This window comes from Lutjanus erythropterus, chromosome 3 (genome assembly GCF_056507025.1).
Source record: "Lutjanus erythropterus isolate fLutEry1 chromosome 3, fLutEry1.hap2, whole genome shotgun sequence".
NCBI lineage: Eukaryota > Metazoa > Chordata > Actinopteri > Lutjaniformes > Lutjanidae > Lutjanus > Lutjanus erythropterus.
The window spans coordinates 3800332-3820372 of record NC_139319.1 but is presented as its reverse complement, the minus strand read 5'-3'; the positions used below and the strand labels follow the sequence as shown (position 1 = coordinate 3820372).

The 20041-nt window shown below is 38.0% G+C and overlaps 1 protein-coding gene across 1 annotated transcript; it reads right to left on the bottom strand.

The window, feature by feature from the left end:
* Positions 1-8060: 8060 nt before the first annotated feature.
* On the bottom strand, positions 8061-16958 carry arhgap19 (Rho GTPase activating protein 19). The gene is made up of 12 exons (XM_084714729.1): positions 16877-16958; positions 14989-15263; positions 14616-14696; positions 14097-14306; positions 13349-13575; positions 12904-12990; positions 12654-12719; positions 12009-12215; positions 11798-11905; positions 11540-11653; positions 11101-11202; positions 8061-10747 (listed from the first exon to the last, which is right to left on the bottom strand). Exons 1-12 carry the CDS (start codon positions 16918-16920, stop codon positions 10688-10690), a joined length of 1581 nt encoding a protein of 526 aa, XP_084570855.1. The 5' UTR covers positions 16921-16958; the 3' UTR covers positions 8061-10687.
* Between the last annotated feature and the right edge of the window lie 3083 nt (positions 16959-20041).

Here is a 20041-nt window from a genome sequence, read left to right as displayed (position 1 = left end):
TAGAAAAAAAAAAGAAAGGGGGGGACTCCCTCACTCCCTCTATCTCTCTCTCTCTCTCACACACACACACACACAGAGCAATCATCCATCAAAAGCCTTTACAAATAACAGCACAGAGACTCCTCCTACGCTGCCACCCCCCCCCCCCCCCAGTCACACACATACATGTACACACACACACACACACACACACACACACACACACGCACACACACACACACACACACACACAGCAGCAGCAGCACCCAGAGTGAACTCACATCTATTCAGTGACAGCAGTAGCGGGAGCCGCCACCTCCAGTGACGGCAGCCTTTTTCTCTCTCTCTTCTCCTCTCCCTTTATCTGTCTATCTCTCTCGCCCACATGCGCTCTCCTCCCTTGGGGGAAGAAAAGTGCCTGAGGCTGCATGGACATGATGAGAAGAGAGAGAGGGAGGAAGGGAGGAAGAAAAGAGAGGAAATCGTGATCACGCTGAAGCATCCGACAGGGAAGCTCCAGTGAAAATGTGAGGAGAGAAAAGGAGAAACAGTTTGTGGAGAGAAACATTAGTGGGAGAAGCAGTGAGGGAGTTCTGCTGTGTGGTTAATGTGATCATTTTTTTTTTTTTTTTTTGCCACAGCTCAGTGCCAAGACAGCACACCGGGCTGCAGGAACTTGTGCTGGTTGAGGTGGGAGGGAGGGGGGTTTCTTGTGAGACTGGCATAACTGGAATGCCATAAGCTGCCAGAGAGCTTACTCAGAAGTCTATTATGAATTCACTGGCAAGGCTCTGAAATTCAAATGGAGCCTGGATGAGTTTTTTTTTTTTTTTTAATCTCCAGAGAAACGCTGGTTTCAGCTTTTGTGATTGCCATATCACCAAGGAAAAGAGAGGAGAAGAAAAAATCTGAATCAGGAGGGATGTGGTGGAGAGTAAAGCCACCAAAACCAAAAACTGCCATCAAAACATGAAAAGTGTAGGGCTGCAAAAGAACATAAAAACATAATAATAATAATCAGAGGGTTTTTTCCCCCCAAGTGCAAGTAATGATTATTTTCACTGTCGATTAATCTGTCGACAATTCTCACCAGTAATCAGTAAGTCTTTTGGTCCATAAAAAGTCAGAAAATGGAGGGGAAGAAAGGTTGATCAGTATTTCTCTAATAGTCTAAGTCTAAAGTCTAAAATGTCTTGTTTTGTCCACAACCCAAAGATATTAAGTTAACTGTCAGAAAGGAGTAAAGAAACCAGAAAATACTCACATTTAAGAAGCTGAAGTCAGTGAATTTGGACATTTTTTTAATGCAAAAAATGACTCAAACCTTTGGTCAATTATCAGAATTCTTGCTGATGAATTTAATAATTGATTCCTGATTGCTTAATTGTTGTAGCTCCAGTTCAAAGGACTAGTGTGTAGAATTTAATAGTATCTTGCTGTGAGCTTGCAAATTGTAAACACCTCATTTCATTCTCCACTTCCAAGCATGTAGTAGAAACTACAAAACACAAAAGGTCATATTTAGAGGCAGTGATTGGTTTGTACATTCTGGGCTACTGTAAGAAAATGGTGGTTCAACATCAGGGTGGAAATCTCTTGGCACCTATTTGATTTTGATTCAGAGGGCTATGATGAAATTATAAAAAGATAATCAATGCATCTTGACGCATCAAAGTTTGAAGCTTTTAAGCCAAACAGTGCCAGTCGTATTGTATCCATCTGCAGCTGCTCATGTTCAGCAATCCTCACCAGAACTCAAGAAGTAGCCAACTTTAGAAGGTAAACATGATCCACAAGTTTATGTTTGCATCTTTTCACCATCCAGACGATTCAACTATAAGGAATGTTCAGCCTGTACTACATAACTGTTATAGGCGATCATAATGTTGAGAACTGGGTTTTACATTTCTGATTATTGACTTTTCAGAATGTATCTTTCAAGCAAAAATCATGATGCATCTAAGAACCGATTATTTGCCCCACCTCTAGTTCAACAGGGAATCCTCCTTGGAAGAGGAGTGAGGTAACAACAACGTAACAACTCAAATTTTCAGATTATTATACTCAAATGAAAAAAATTCTTTATAAAAATTACCTTCCATTGCTGCCATATTCTGCCCATAAATCCTTGTAAATATTGGCCCTTAAATTGTAATTTCTCAGAGAAGTGAAAAATCTGTGAAAATTGACTCTCCTAATTTGCCAGAGCTCGCAGAGATACCTACAAATTATTTTGTCGAACCAATAATCCAAAGATACTCAGTTTACCATTGATATGAAACAGAGAAAGTCAGCAAATAATCAGATCCGAGAAGCTGAACACTGCAAATGTTTTGTTGGGTTTTTGTTGGACTAATCCACCGAAAAACTGTATGGTAGAAATGGATATAAATGGATCTTAGATAGAGGATGGTAAGACATTTAAGGTTCTTTGCAAGAAGAAAAAAGACGAATATCAATGATGGACTTTTGTTTGTAGCAGTTGTTATAATCATTACTACATGATCAGTGATTGGTATCATAGGGTTATGTTGAGCATGATTAGATTTTCTCTGAGTGACAGATTTGATTTAGCGTTTGTTTGCAGTGTGATGATCAGCAACTGGAGGGCACAGTTTACCCAGCTTTTTATTTACCACCATACATGAGTGATTATTGCTCGCGGCCTCACTTTGTCTTCTCCCCGCAGACTCAGTATGACGGGTTAATTTAACCAGCCGCTCTTCAGAAGTGATGGAAAACAAATTGGCCACAGGCAGAGCCCGTCTGCGGCTGAATTGAATGACTCATTTGGCGATAATCTGCAACAAAGGGAAGGACGAGATGTTGACATCTCTAGGGGGGTGGACCCCCTCATTTCTGGGGCCATAATAGCTTTCTGAGGCTGGGGTTGGGGGGGGGCTTTTACTCCAGACGCGTCTGAATTGATTTCTGGAAGGATGGAGCAGATGCTTTTGTCTCGAACGCGTCAATTTAAAAAAAAAAACCTTTAAAAAGTCCCTGCATTTAATGTCACAAAAACTTAATCCTACTAACAAGTGAAGACTTGTCTATTGACAAGATTAGCCATGCCCATAAATATACAATGTGGTTAATTTGATCAATTAGATTAAAAGGATAACAACTGGCCTCCTAATGTGATTATTAAGATACAATTTTACAATTTAAAAGCAATATTCACACATCCTTCTGTTTTGAGTGCAGGTGTGAGAGAAAATTATGTAAGATACAACTTAAAAGTCCAGTCTGTCAGATTTCTGGGAATCTATTTGCAGAATATGTCAGGAAGAATAAAATATTTGTAAGTATGTTTCCATCATATAAAAATAATCAATTGTCACCTGAAAATAAGAATCCTTGTGTTTTCGTTGCCTTAGAATGAGCCAGTTTGTCTACGGATGGTGCCGGTCATCTTCCACTGAGGTCACCATGTTTCTACGGTAGCAAAGAACAAACAAACCAAACACTGGCTGAACATTTGCCCTTCTGCGAGTTTAGCTGCCACTGTAGGCTCTCCTACACACCCGGAAGGGAAGGGTGAGGGAAGGTGTGTGTAATCTGAAAGCTCACCACTAGATGCCACTAAATCCTACAAACTAGCTGGAGTTAGGGACTTTTACATATAAATGAAAGTCTGTGACATTTAAGCTCTTGCTAAACTAAATCACATCAGGTAAATCTCCGTATTTTGCAGTATATTGAAGTTTTTAAATCTGTTGTCTGTGCCAACATTCCTGTGCTGGTGCAACGGTGGTGATGTGTTTTATGTCAACAGGCAATTATTAGTTTGCCAGAGCTGAAGGGGAGGGCAACCATGCCAGCTAATGAAACTAGTTAAAACTACTCAAGTTACTGTAATTAAGTCATTTTTGAGTAATTTTACTTGTATTCCTATTTTTTTAAGTCTGCAACTTTACTTGTAGTGCACTGCATTATATAACCTACTTAGTTACATTTAAATCATATGGAGTAGGCCTACAATTTGAATTGATATCCAAACCTGTCATCTGCATATTAATTGCCAATAAGGCCACCTAATTGCAAATGAGGATGAAAAACACTCAGTAGCAGGCACAGGACTGGAGAGGTGACCAGGACCACTGCCCACAACAGCACAGGAGTTTGGACTGGAGATGTGGAGGAACAGAAAACAGAGACGGATACAGAAAATAGGAGAATAGTGGAAAAACCTGAGAGGTGTCCAAGAAAAGTCTGACGCTCCAGCTACTATTCAAAAAACGGAGAGCAATCGACGGTGAGGACAAACACTAATAACTGTTGGTGTAGCTTTTCCTGATTGGAGAGCTCTGCAAGAAGAGAAGGAACTGAAGGCAGACGTGGATGTCACGTTACTGCTCTTGGCAGAGATTGGTGTTTGTAAAATATTTGCTAGGGCCTTTCTGCAGTTATGTAACGTTAGCGAGCTTTGCACAGGAAGATTTGAAGAGAGCGCACCAAAACAACAATTCTTATCTTCAGGTGATCATAAACTAATAAAAATAAGAATATATTCTATTTCTGCCATACTCTAAATCTTACAATCTAAACCTTTAATATATTTAACCAACAAACATTTCTACAGGTTAAATGATGCGCTGTTTAATCAGCTGTCTATTGATAAGAGTAAATTGGCAACTATGTTGAGACATTTTTCAAGAAAAGAAATTTCAATCATTACCTTGTTTCAGATTCTCAGTTCTGAGGATTTGCTCCTTACAAACTGAATACCTTTAGGTTTTGGACTGATCCAAGATGTTAGCCTGGAATCTGGGAAATTGTGATGAGCAATTTCTATTTTCTGACATGTAATCAACGATGAAAATCGTTATGGATCATGTATTCTCAAAATCCTGGTGATGAATCTAGCAACCTCTGCATAATTCATGTGTATCCATCTGATTTTTATGTTGCACTACACCTAACTGCCTTAATTAAGTTTAACTTCAGCATATAAATTGCAAGATTTTTACACAGGGACATCTCTGCAGCACTAATGCTGTTTTCTCACATTTTTCCTGTTTCAAAAAATTGCGTTTCAGTTCTGCGATTCAGATATTGCACTTGTCCATATTGTGATTTTACTGCGATTAATTGTGCAGCTGTAGTAACAAGTTGTACTTTGTATTACGTTAGACAAAAACTAGAAATTAGACCCTTTATTAGACTTTATTAGAGGGTAATTAGGGACACATTACAACAGATGTGTACTGTAAACTTAAGTGAAATCACATACCTGCTAGTTCTAGACCAACACCTACTTCATTGATCAAGTCACACTACCTGTCTACAGTATTACAGTAAGCCTACAGTCATCCATAGACAAAATATTCCTCCACCTATAATATAATTTGGCCTTTATTTAGTAGATGTGGATCATGTAATGTTTGAAATGGGGAAACAGTAGCTATGTGATTTGATAGTTTACACTACACTTCTGTTGTAATGTGTCCCAAACCACTCTCCTGTTAAGCCTAATAAAGAGTCTAATAGTCTAATAAAGAACATTGTTTTGTCTAATCTGATACAAAGTACAGCTTGCTACATCTCATTAGTGTAAAATAAAGTGTGACCATGTCAACTATCACATCGGTGTTGACCTCGGTGAGAGAACTGTTATTTTATTTATTTAGCATTTATTGTCACAACAGCTAAATGTTAAGTTTTTTCCCCAAAATACACAGTATACAGTACACTGATATTTTACAGGACTATTGCTTTTATTCTACGATGCCATCTTCTATCACAAAATTGTATGTTTTATTAGGCAATAGACTTGACCTGAATAAAAGCCTTGAACAGTTTTACCGCAGGGGGAAACCTAATGCCCAGCTCTAATTAAGGAACCTGTCAAATCCTTTCAAAGCATAGTTATAGTTTGATATTTGCATAGTTCATCATAGATATAGCTCATCATACTAAAACTTTATAGATATATATATATTCCTTTATTACATCAAAAGTAGAAGCAGGTTTGGTGGAGTGTCTCTATCTGCATCAAGCTCAATAAACTAATGTTCCATTATAGCTGCAGTTGGTCTGCTTCGCTCCAAAATAAAAGTGACTTTAATGGAATTAAAAGGCTTCAGACTTGTATAAAGTCGAGATGGAGTCTGCCTGCTGAATCCCTACCAGCTCCTGCGACACTTCACTGGTTGAGCCTGACCTTTGACCTTCCTGAGGGGGGACAGAAAGAGTTTCTCAATGGGAATCAGTTTCGCATGATCCTACCATCAGTGTCAAGAGTAAATGTCGAGCAAAACTCCATCAGTGTGAATATGGCTGTCTTATTGAAAGATTTATTATAAATAATTCAATATATTTCTTTTCATGGAAGGCAGGAATCTTATTTAAAGACTGATTTTAAATAGTGTCACACTTGAACTCACTTGACAGAAACACAATTTCTGTTTTCAAACAGATACTGGCTCATGGAGTTATTTATGACACAAGATCCCAGTATAATAATTACAGAACTGACAAACTAAAAACAGAAACTGGGGCCTTCAGATATTCTTCCACCAGACTGACACCTTCATGTACTCAGATAGCACCCTCTAGTGGTAAAAGAGACCCACCACACTGATGTAAAGGCTCGTCTCAGGTACACGTCTGCTGGTGGAAAATTAATTCCTCATACTGACTATAGTATAAATACTGGAAAGGTCAAAAATTCAATAGAAAAACATTGGAAAATTAATTAAAACATAACAGACTTTCTGTAGGAAAACTTAAAAGGTTTTAATCCAAAGCAGTTTGCCAAGGAATCCAATGTACAGGGTTTAGTTATTTTACACTAAAATACAAAAAAAAAACATAGAAAGGTTACCACAGTTTAAACCAGATGGTACAACAGTCACAGGTGAGTTCATCACAACACTGGAGGAGTTGGGCTTGGACAAATGAGAGGACAGAAATTAGTTGATCAACACATAAGGTGCAACTAAATATTCAGGTTAAGTTTACAAAGATTTAAATTCCACTAACATGCATCTGCGTTCTCGTTCTCACAGTGTACAGAGGAACTCATCAGTGACCGTGTACAGCAAAGAGAGATCAGTAACTTAATGTTTCACATTTACATAAAGAGAAAAACAAGAAAAATATCAGACTTGCAACAATGACAGACTTAAAACAACAAGGTTCTGAGGGGCTTTTTGTCTTTCAAATATACAACATGTCACATCGCCAGAATGTAACTGCGCTCGCCAGGGTGACAAAACTAATAAAAAGAAGGAAAAACATAAAATGTACCTTAATTCTAGATTTCCTCCACACAAGACAAAAAGCAATGAATGAAACAGAATTTATCCCAATTTCAGTTTGAAAAGGGTTTTTCTCTACTGAGATGAATTCAGTCAAGTTAATTTAAAAAAAAAAGTGTAAACCATAAAAAAACAGATCCTGTGTGGATCATATGTACAATTTAATAATATACTGTAACAAAAAGAGGTTAAGGTCTTCTCGTGTCCATCTGCACCCGACATATCAGTCATGTTCATCCTCAATCACTTTCAACAAACCCATCGTTCCAACATCCACAACACTTTCAAAACAAGATGCACCAATAACAGATACAGCAAAAAAAAAAAAACAGTCCACAGGAAAGATCCAAGAGAGGAGAACTTTAACCCTTTATGCTGCACATCAAAAATAAACCCCAAACTTAAAGTCTTCCTCCCTCACACCAGCTCTGACCTCCCTGCAGAGGAGTTGGAGAAACATGCAATTCCTCCATCAGTGACTGAACTGATTCAGTGCTGAAAATCTGGAACTGGTGCATCTGTACTCACTACACAACACATTGAGCAGACGTCCGTTAAGTCGAATCATGACAAGTAAAGCTGCGCATAACCCCCCCCCCCCAACAAAACTCCCAAATATGTAACAGGACATTAAGTAGCATTTGTACTTGTACTGCAAACACAAAGCAGCTGTGTTTAAGTGTGTATACACTTAACTTTTTGTTGCACTACCTTCATCATAGAGTATATTTGCTTCTTGAATATTCTACATACTGGCAATTACAGGAAACTATCAAATATAAAAGACTGCTTTCATTTACTCAATCTCTGAGACATGTATGGATTTTTAATAGTGTGTTTTAATTAAGCAAAGTAATGCACAGTTGTTTGTGTTAAGACATTATTAATGCACTTTAAATTAAAGGAATAGTTCAGGTTTTTTTAAACAGGGATGGTATGAGGTAATTATCCATTCCTTCAGTTTGGAGAACCAGGAGGAATAACGGCTTTGGAAGCTAAGCAATACATTGTTGTAGACCGAGTCAGTAGCAGCATGTACTTTAGCCACCTAAAAAAATAAATGAATTTCAGTCTAAGTGTGCACTTTATTTAGATACTGTCATCGCTTTTCCCTGCCATCAGACTGCCTTTACCATATAGGAACTGAGGCCTTTATATCCATCAATATTCTCTTCAGAACCACCAAACTCCTTTGGCAAAAACAGTTATTCTACCTTGCAGAACACAGGAGTTGCTCGACTACCTCTGCCTCAATCTGTTAGTGTTTGCATTATTGTGTGACCTTTGTGTTTTAATGCAGTCATTCCGAGAGACCCGCAGGACCCACAGGTGGATCAGATGAGAATTTATTTGCGTCACCAAATAAATAAAAAGACTGGAAGAAATTCTGCAACTTTATTTGATTAATTTTACTTGATATATTTATTTTATTTGTGAAAAGGAGTGTAGTGGTTTTGGAGAGAAGGATATTCAGCTCATATGACAGCAGTTTCCCATCAGAAAAGGCTGTCTGATATCAAGGTAAACCAGTGAAAATATTCTTAATAAAGCATTTACTTAAAAAAAAAATGATGTTGATCTTTTCATGGGACTAAAGTGCATTTTGCTGCTGACCCTGTCCACAGCATTGCTTAGCTTCCTACACCAGCACTCCTGCTTCTTCTCCAAATTAGGGGCGTTTCAACCACCATCTACTGAAGGTTACAATCAGACTATAAATAATATGAATAATGACTATGTGATCATCCATCACCTTATCTGTTTAAACAGTTTGCGATCGCACATGTTCAAATTCAACATGTACTAAAACACAAAACCACCTGACATCCAAACAGCTCCTGTCTTACTTTACTCACATCACGAGTACAGCCTCTTCTTAACACGGTTCAACCTCAGGCACTGGACATTAAGAAAAGGCCTGACTGTAACAGATTACTGCTCATTTCAACCAGAGTAAATACATACAAAAAACACTCTTTTTCATCCCTGCTTTCTCTCAGTTTCCTAATCATCAACAACAAATCTCTCAGCCACTTCTGTTAAAAACCTTCCATCATGCTGCTGAAAAAAGTAAAAAAAAAAAATAAAACTATTAAAAAATATATTTCAAGTCCCCCTCTGAGAATTTATATTTGAGTCACAAACAGGAATCCCAGTCACTGTTTTCATAATAAAGAAACCTGTGAGAGTAGTAAAGGTGATCATTAATTATATCATGTTTTTTCATATCAGGATAAAACATTTGAAAAAATAAAGTGACCTCCTCACATCAGATTCTGCATCAGCAGAAATTATCATCCAGTAACCAAAGAATTACAACACATCGTACCAAAAAACAATTATCACATTTCCCAATAAGTCTACACACACACACACACTGTACAACATGTATAAATATTCTACACTCGACAGCAGACTGTGAGCTCAGTTTGCTAGTGGTCATTGATTCTGATACAGTAGCTAACAAAACTAGTTTCAAGTGATAACTGGCACAAGCAGGTCTGAGCCAGTGAAGCCAAACCAAAGCAAAGACTCCTGATTACTATTTACATTAGTCACATTCAGGTAGAGTTAAGTGATAAAACCCAAAAGTTTAGAGGGTGTTTATTCAAAGCAGAATGCAGTGCAACGTGATGAATGTTAATGCTTACGTGTAAACAGTTTAGCACAATTTAAAACCTGAATTTTTAGCAGATCAGATGATGCAGACTTCTTGTTGTCCCAGATTTTACCATCATACTGAGGTTATTACATGAAATTAATGTGATTTTATGAATTGATCACATCACTTACGTCCAACCCTACCTCATCCAAGTTTCAAAAAGGAAAAAGAAAAAGTCTCACTTCCAAAAGACTGAAGTTTGATTACTATGTGGTATAAAAACCATTTAAAAAAAATAATAATGTTATTAAAATCTAAACTCTACTGTGATACAGAACTATATCACATGAATGGTAAAAATAATTCAAACGATTAAGAACTGAAAGAAATTTAAAAGTATTTCTTTAGGTAAAAAAGTGCCATCAGATATAACATCTTTAAGTCAAAACTGTAGAGCTGCAACTAAAGAAAGACTCAAAGACTCAAACCAATTGATCGATAATCAAAAGTTTTGCAGATTAATTTAATAATCGATTAATAGTTGATTAAGTGTTGCAGCTCTACATAATTGTTTTGTTTGATCATCATGTAACTTCACGCTGAGTGCTGGATTTCAACTGTTCGTACTGGTTTGTAACACTCACTCATGTCTTGATGGATGTTCAGCAGAGAGACGAAGAGAAGAAGAGAAGAAGAGTTCCTGGCTTTGGTTTGGCCGTTCTGGCCAAGACTAAAGTTGCTATATATTAGTCACAGTTAAAAGTTAAAAACACATGGATAAACAAGAAGGAATAGTATTATTAATACTGCCCGAGTCCTGTCTGAGACGACGAGGTGTCTGGCTTTACACCGAGATCTGCTGAGCAGGAGAGAAACACATCCTGGTCACAGAGGGAGAGTCCCGCTGAGAGATGAGTGGAGAGGTGGAAGGATGGATGGAAAGAGAGAAGCACTCATAAATTATACATTTGCAGCTATGACCAAAAAGCAATTAAAAAAAAAAAAAAAAGACAAGATGAAAAGATGAGAAAACGTACCAACAAGTCACAACTCAAATTTTACCATTTTCCTAACTTTTTGTTAACCAACTATGGGGGACACAATGTCCAGGACAAAGAACACTGAGGTGTTAAGATCTCAGAGAAAAATAAAGTAAAACATCAGAACGCAAGATTTGATTGACAACATTTTATCTGGACAGTGACAGCGATTTGTCTGGTGTTAAATGTAGAAGAACACAGGAAAGCTGTGTCATACCTTGGAAACCTTCAGAGCTTTGTCCTCCTTGAAAGTAAAGTCTGGATTTTTTACTACCAGCCCTGCCTTACCCAACACAGGACCATTCAATGGGCTGTTTACCTGCACACACACACACACACACACACACACACACACACACACACACACACACACACACACACACACACACACACACACACACACACAGACAACAAAATAACATTATTATTTTCAATAGAAAGATGAAAATGAAACTTTGGCTTGCCTTAAAAGTTTGTGGCAGATAGAAGAAAAGAGTAAAGTATAACTACTATAATTTTAGAGCCAAGAAAACAGAGATAAGACAAAAACAACAAAAATGTGTAGTCGCTACTTAAAAGTACAAGAAACATATGAAGCCCACATAAGGTTGACATTACATATTGTCCCAAGTGTGGTAAAGAAGAAAAAGGCTCACTGCTTGCAGGATGACGTTCTCTTTACCGGGTTTTCTTCCCGACCTGGTGATGGTATCAGGTGAGATGTGTCTGACCCGCCTCTCCGCTGTCAGCTGTTCACCACGAGCTTTGCGCTGTTACCAGAGAATCAGGTGTGAAAAAAAAGAAAAAAAAGAAAAGTTCTAAAAATTTAGTCCAGATAAAAGATATATATGTAGACTTAATGTTCATGTAATTGCTTGTCCAACTTGTCTTGACTTTCCAGGATTGTTTCGTACCTTGATGAGACCACCAAAGGAGCGGGAACGGGGATGTTTCTTGCTGGGAGGTGGGGGGGCCTGGTTGTGCTCGTTAGTTGGCGTCCCTGAGGTCGTCTGTTTGACTAGCTGCATTTAGAAGAAGAGACATTTAACACACAAATGGTTAAACAAATCAGATCGACAGCAGCCAGCTGAACTCTAAGACAGCTAAAAAGACCCAGAAGTGAACCTGTCGGACGAGTTTCTTCTTCTTGGCGGAGTCCGGCATGTTGTGGTGGACGTGTCTGAAGAGCTCCTTCAGAGCCTCTTCTGTGTACTGTTGAGCTGGTGACTGGCACTGCTCGTGAGAGCTGGGGCCCAGAACAGCCTTCCTCTTCAGGGGCGACACTCTCCGCTGAGCAGGAGAGCTGCTCGCTGCCAGCAGCCCCAGATCATCCTGAGTGAGGAGACGGCAGGTTTGTGAACTTTAAATGGAAATAATTTCATCTGAGTGTAAAGGCAAGATGACATTTGACGATAACTGCCATAGAAATGCCACATTTGGCTGTGATCAGAGTGTGTTCAGTCTCATTCACTGCCCCAAAACATACTGTGCACTGTCTTAAATATTTTTCACTCTCACCCAGTTTTAAAAAACTGGTTTCTCTGTTAACAAACTTTGTTGAGACATTAATCTACTTTTCCGTTCATTAGTTTTGACATTTATGTTTTTACAAAATCTATCTGCATTTGTGGAGAGAAAAGGAAGAGCAGTAACAGATCAACTGCCATCTAAACAGGAGGGAAAGTGAAGATAAATTGCTAAGCAGTTTGTGGTGTGTTTATCCTGGATGTTGAAAAAAATTCTGCTTTAATGTGGACTCCCTCCACTAACCTTGGTCTGCAGAGCCTTGCTCCCGGTGAAATGCACTCTGGCATAATCCCGCAGGTAGACTGGAGCCTGAACAACACACAACAGACATGTGCCACTCATCCACAGGTAATCCTTTAAAGTTTAATCCAGTCAGACATTATGCTTCTGTGCTCAATTCTCAGTTTTTCTAGACTTTGTCTGCATATGGAGCTAACCTAAGTTCATTCTTTAACAGTTTGATTGTTCAGTCATGTGTGTGATCAATAATCACCCTGAAGAGTTTCTGTGAGTGTTTGATGAGGAAGGCCATGCTGTTGTTCAGTTTCTTCAGATTGTCTTTTAGGTCACCGGCTGTCATCTGCAGCAGGAGAGAACAGAATTCAGAAAAACATTTACTGCTGCATTCAGAGATTTTTGATCAATATGGGACGGGATGATTAAAAACAATCTCACAACTAGAAATAAGTATGTTTTATCTGTATCTCATCTTTTATAAAGCACAATTACTGACTTGTTCACAAAATATAGCAACTTTAGGGACAGTATGCGAGTATGTGGCACTTTTCTTGCTGTGTTATTAAAGGTGGAAGAAAAATTGTCCAATAATTGATGAATAACTGTGCTCCCAAATTAAGAGATATAGTCTTGATCTCTGATTTCTGTTACATTTGCAAAGCCCCTGGTCCCATTATGTAGGTATAAACTATAACTCTTACATGTCTGGGCCAGAGGACGTGCGGGGCGAACATAAGGGCCAGGTTGAAGGCGGACATCTTGTTCTTGTCCTGCTGCTTGGCGGTGTGGTAGAGCAGGTCCAGCAGCAGTTTGAGCAGTGAGCGGTTGGCCTGAGGTAACAGCAGGAAGAGAAGCTGCAGGGCCTCTATTTGACGCTCCTTGTTGGGTATCGCAGTCTTGTTGCCGTGTTCGTCAAACAGAGTAATATCTGGATGAGGGAGTGGAGTCATTAACAGACTGACTAAAATTGCTAAATTGCCAAAAAAGCTTTTAAAGGATAGAATGATTTTCTACATCTTAACTAATGAATTTTGGCTTCAAGTTTCAGAGTGTGTTTTTTTTAAAATATGTGACATTTTATACTAAAATGTCAAACAAACAATGTCTAAAACATGACAGAACACTCGTGTTAGGACATGCTTAGGGCTGCAACTAAGGATTACTTTAACTGTCAGTTAATCTGTCGTTCATTATCTGAATTAATCAATTCGTTGTTTGGTCTATAAAATGTCAGAAAGGGGTGAAAAATGTCAATCAGCGTTTCCCAAAGCCCAAGATGACATCCTCAAATGTCTTGTTTTGCCCACAACTCCAAGACATTCAGTTTAAAGTCATAAAGGAGTAAAGAAACCAGTAAATATTCACATTTAAGAAAAAAAAAAAAAAAACATAAATGAAAGTGTGTGTGTGTGTGTGTGTGTGTGTGTGTGTGTGTGTGTGTATTCATACCAGCTATCTTAAGGTGTGCGTGGAAGTGTCTGTGTGTAAGAAGGGGCTCGGGCAGTTCTCCCAGGAAAGTCTTGAGCAGCGTGGCCACGTCGTTGGGGTGAAAGTCTCCAGACTCCAGGTCGACATCGGCTCCACTGTTGAGGAGCTCCCTCAGGGTCTGCTGCCGAACACTGTTCCCCGGCACCCGAAACAGACCCTCCACGTGCAGATCTGAGTACGCAAGAGCAGACAGGTATGAGCGAGTAAAGACTTTACACATTTGACAATCCCATACCAGTTTGGTCTATTTATATGTGTGCTCACTCAGTGTCTCACTCAGAAAAAAGGGCTGGTACTTCACAGAAGTAATCATGGGTGCATTTGTTAAAATCAAATCCTTCCTTTGTCCTTTCAGACAACTTTGTTCTTTCTTTAAATACCAGTGAGCAGTTATCATAGTCAGCTCCAGAAAGTCACAGCTGTGAGGATGTAAAAACAGCTGTGATTAAAAAATTGGTGGGTTTCATTGGCATAACTCACTTTTGGTGAGGTATTCAATGAGCTGGTAGATCTGGGCAATGCAGGTCTCTGTCAATGGGGTTCCAAACACAACGCCTTTATCTGTGAAAGTATTAGGAGAGATGTGAGTGTGGTATAATATTTAAAAGTTACTTAAAGATACCTCACAGAAACTAACTGGCCACCTTAAAGAACATGTAAGTGGGAGGCTACAAAAACAGGTCACATCTGTCAGAGATTTTAGAACTTTAAGTCTAAATGATGGACATGACATGATGATACCTGGTCTTCTAAATGCTGTAAATATTAATTTATATACAAAAACAGAGAAAGGGGCATTCACTGGGGTTATTGCTGGTGGCAGTTTATAGACATCACCTAGTGGACCTCTGACCTTTGCGTTTGAGGAAGTTGAACGAGCGAAAGAATCCTCCATTTCCTCCTGTTGGGGTCTTTGGGCCCTCCTCACCAAGGAGCTGTGCAAACTCTGTCCCAGGAAGATCAATAAGGCGAGTGATGTTACTAAGCACCAGCTCCAGGAAAACATCGGGGTTCTCATGACGGAGTTTCTCCACAAAAAAGTCCGGGTTGAAGATGACTGGTGGTCGGCCAGCACGAGATTCCCCCGGGGATTCGTCATGATTGATCACCATACTGCACACTTTACCTCTGAGGAGAAGACACAGGAAGACTGTAAACACATTTTTCTCATAGTAAAGGAGTGGACATACAACAGAAATGATTCAGTGTGCTTTTAAGACTAAATAGCAGAGATGCATGACACTGATTTTTTTTTTTTCAGACAATATTGATAAGTGTTAATTACCTGCTCTACCAACAAGATATCTTATAATTTCACATTACTGTATTATAAAAGAACTGCATTGAATTTTTTTGATTTAATTAGGGAGTCACAATATGGATTTTTTTTCAGCAGATACCAATAATTTATTAGACCCGATATTTATCGTGCATCTTTAGATTTAATATTCAACAGCTCTCACTAAAAAAATTAAACTGTGAAAATTCATATCACAATTACAGTGACCAAAATTGTCATGTCATCAGTTTGTTTGTAGAATTTGTCGTATTATCACTGGGTGATACAGCCAAAATAGAATATCACAATATTTTTGATCAAATACCTCAATATCGATATTGTGACAATGTTGAAGGGATGACTACTAGTAGTTTCACAAAATAATAACACAATGAGATTTTTTTTTTTTTTTAATATATGACCTTAAGTATAATGTTTAGGTGGGTAAAAACAAATAACAGAACAGCTGGAACATTCTGGTAAGTTCAGAAAATACATAATTTTACTGTAATGCAGCCCAGAAAAAGACAATACTTGTGTCATACCTCAAGATAACGGATATCCTAAATCTATCATGTCTCATATTGCGATATGATGTCATATCAAAATATTGTTAAGATCTGCCACAATGAATTAAAATATGTTTACACAAGATATATATGTTGTGCTAATGTCCCAGTGCAATAATAAGAGGGTGGACAAATTTCATGGAAACATGAACGGTATAATAGCCCAGGTTATTAGATGGATATAGCACTGACGACTGACAGTCAGGATAATTTTCTCCTTAGAAAGCTTACTATAGAGCCACGGAAGACATTATTCAACAGGCGGCTGTGCTCCTCATAACAAATTAATTGAACCCAATGTATGAAATTGTCGTAATGCCCCTTTAAATGATCTTCATTCTATTCTATGCAGCTAAAAGTTGATTCTACACTTCTGACAATTTCAACAAAGCTCGAACATCATACACCAAACAAAGGCAGGATTTATTCCAGGGCTGTTAGACTGCGTTCACGCATATACAAAATATATAAAGATATTCATATGAAGAACCGTATGAGCAAGTGATTGACGTTTCTTCCACAGATATCCTTATGCTAAAAGTGCTAACGTTAGCTGCAGCAGAGAAAGTATTCCCATTAACGCAACTGAACTTTCATTATAAACATTTAAACAGTTAGCAACAATGTCTGACCACCATGTTATAGCTCACTTATTCATCAAATGTCCAGCGAACGTAGGTAACGTCAAGCAGCTAATGTCAGCTAACGTTAGCTAAGTTCTTCACTGAAGCTAACGACGGCTAGTGACAGTCCGCATCACTGTGTCAGGAACGTAACGTATGTTTACCAGTTTAAAAACTCTTAGGTTCAGCTTTAGCCGTGAATAATAGTAACTCTGCGTCGATGTACATTTCACTAAAGACGTATCAACGTCAGTCTAAATTCATTCTTACCTTTTATTTTGTGTGTTTTCATCGACATCTTTACCCGCAGCCATGTTCAGTTTGAATCCTCCGCTGTTATCCTACAGGCTCCGCCCAACTCGTCAACCATTGGCAGTTTGTCAAATGTGGGCGTGACACGAGGCTCTGATTTGCATGTCCGTCGCTGTGATTGGTCGGTTTGAATTCAGTAGCTGTGCAAAGAGGAAAACAACATCTGTATGCAAAACCAAGGATTCAAGCCTGCTGGTGTACAACAAAAAATAACTCTCAATAACATCCACTTTCATCACAGTATTTTAATTAAATTTTTATATCCAGATATCACAAATACTTCTTAATTTTGCTTCCATCCTGTTTACTGGGGAAAAAATATAGAAGACACAATGTTGCAGAGAAACAGAATAGCTAAAAACTAGGAAGCTGAAGTGCCACAAAGTATGAGAAACAAAAAATGGCATAAGTGTAAATAAATAAATACATAAATAAATAATCACACACATAAATGAATGGAAAAAAGTACATTTTGGTAATGAAAAAGGTAATTTCTGTTTTTACATTTATTTATTTATTTATTAAACATTAAACATGTATTCTCATAGCTACATAACTTTCCATGACACTTATCAACAACTTCAGAACAGTCTCTCAGCTGGTAACGAGATAAAGGCAAAGGTCTCTGTCAGTCAAATCAAGACAGACCAACCTTATTAAAGGGATAGTTCACCCAAACATGAAAAATTAGTCATTATCTACTCACCCTCCTGCCGATCGAGGGTTTAATTTGTTAGTCCGCGAAACATTGCTGGAGTTTGACAAGAAACTGTCTCCCAAACAATGAAAGTGAATGGTGACCAGTTTTCAAATGGGGGGGAAAAAAACAAAAAATGCTGTAATGCTGTAAAAATGTACTGCAAAATATATCCCTTTGAATATAAAAACTGTATGATACAGATGATTTTCTGGCATTGGTCGGGGCAGCAGCCTTTTTATGTCTCTCTGTTTCTCACACATTTACGCCTTTGCAATTACCATATTGAGGAAGGAAACCTGACCTTACATTACTGTAACAGTTAGTCCCTTGAGAAGTGGCGAGGAACACGCTCCGTCTGACGGTCACTGCTGTAAGAAAATTATATTTACATTTGTTTCACCAGTGTAGAGTTGTATTAGGTGTTGTATACATGTTTTAAATGCTGATGTATTTTAAGATATGTGAAGCCGGAGACCGAGGACCAACCATGGGTTTTATAGCACCCACTGGTGGATTCGTTATCCTCATTTTCTCTATCATCGGTACGGTAGGCCTACATTTATATTTTCTACACTTAACTGGTTTTAAAATATTTGAAACATCAACTCAGGGTTTTTCATCACAAAAGTTTATTTATAACTGCAAAACATGAACTGTTGATGAATGAATATGTGTAAAATTAAGATGTTTAAGTGTTTTATTAAGTTATTTCATAGAATATTTCACTTTATACTGGATGTGTCCTGCTCCAATTGGGAAACAGCAGATGGATATATGTCTGATGTATATTATTTATTTTGTGATGTTCATTATTTTAATCATTTTGCCAAAATACATCTGTAAGATACTGTTTTTTTGCAGAGTTCATGGAGGGTGATATGACACAGATGCAGTGTTTTTGTATTTGGTTAAAAAAGTTTAAAAGTTTTTAGAAATGGTTTGATTCTTTTTTTTTTAATGTGAAAACTTTATAATCAACAGAACTCAAGCTACTGACAGCTGACATCCTTCCTGAAAGAGCAAACTACATATTTTTATAGCCATCTTTGCAAGTTTGCAGGGTGTTTCATACTCACCATTTAGTTTTTGGGTGGAGTGTCACTTTTGACTGATGGACGTGTGAGTTATATAAACGTCACATAGCAGCAGTGAATAATTGGCCTCGCCTCAGTGTTCTGCATTCCTCTGCAGTTTGCTGAGACACGCCACTGAGCAAAAAGAGGAGAAACAAAAAAAGAACATGACACGCTCGCTTTTTCTCATTCACCCCTTCCTCATTATATTTAATATCCTGCCATTTACAGTAATCTGTAAACGTGTGCACGCGTCAAATGTATTTCTGTTTGTTCACTGCACATGTTCTGCTTCAGTTAATTTACAGATTAACTGCAGAAATCAAAGATTCCATTAGAGACCTAAGAGAGAGAGAGAGAAAAAAAAGATTTTCTTTATTTTACATTTCAACAATAAAGTCAAAGTATTTAGAATAAAGTCAGACTTCCAGCAGTAGTGTCAGCCATAAAGAAAAAATAAATCTGAGGAGGAAGATTTTTCCTTGCATTTTGAGAATAAAGAAAATAAATTAAATTTTATTCTCAACATTTTGACTTTATTCTCAAAATGCAGTAAATAAATTGTCAAAACTGATTTATTTTTCCTCATCTTGACCCTAATACTGTTCTGTAAATGGGGAAGAAATAGATTTTAAGAGTTTTTAAGAAGGTAGTTCTTCAAAACTCAAACTGCAGAGAATTTTTAAATGAAAAGTCAGTCATAATCTACTCACCCTCATGCCGATTGAAGGTCAGGTTTAGTTTTTTAGTCTTTTTCACAGGAAAACTGTGCTGCAGAATCTCCCAAACAGTGGAAGTGAATGGTGACCAGTTTTCAAATGGAAAAACATAAAATGCCTGGTGTAATCCAAGTCTCCTAACATCCAAACATGCTGTCTGCAAACTGTCATACCACACACACCCAGATCTAAAGTGAAGATTCAGGCTAAAAACATGGTGGTAATAATAATAATGATAATTTTTTTTTAGCCAACTGGGCATGTCGGGGCTTCAGGAGACTTGGATTACACCAGACGAGCAGTATGGAGGCATTTTATGTTTTATTCTGTTGTTTTTTATGCTTAAAAACTGGTCACCATTCATTTCCATTGTTTGGGAGATTCTGCAACGCTGTTTTCCTGTGTTTTCCTGTTTTGTGGACTACCGTATTTTCCGCACTATAAGGCGCATCAGATTATAAGGCGCACCTTCAATGAATGGCCTATTTTAAAACGGTTTTCATATATAGGGCGCACCACATTATAAGGCGCATAGAATAGAAACTACTGTAGTGGCTGGGGTTGCGTTATGCATCCACTAGATGAAGCTGCGCTAAAGGGAATGTCAACAAAACAGTCAGGGTCCCGTTTC

What these genes read in the sequence shown, in the direction of transcription:
- arhgap19 (XM_084714729.1), bottom strand. Translation starts at nt 16,920, where the DNA reads ATGGCTGCGGGTAAAGATGTCGATGAAAACACACAAAATAAAAG. An exon ending in GAAAACACACAAAATAAAAG is followed by an intron (nt 15,264 to 16,876) that starts GTAAGAATGAAT and finishes TCTTCTCCTCAG; the next exon opens with AGGTAAAGTGTGCAGTATGG. An exon ending in CCTTTGGTGGTCTCATCAAG is followed by an intron (nt 11,654 to 11,797) that starts GTACGAAACAAT and finishes CTCTGGTAACAG; the next exon opens with CGCAAAGCTCGTGGTGAACA.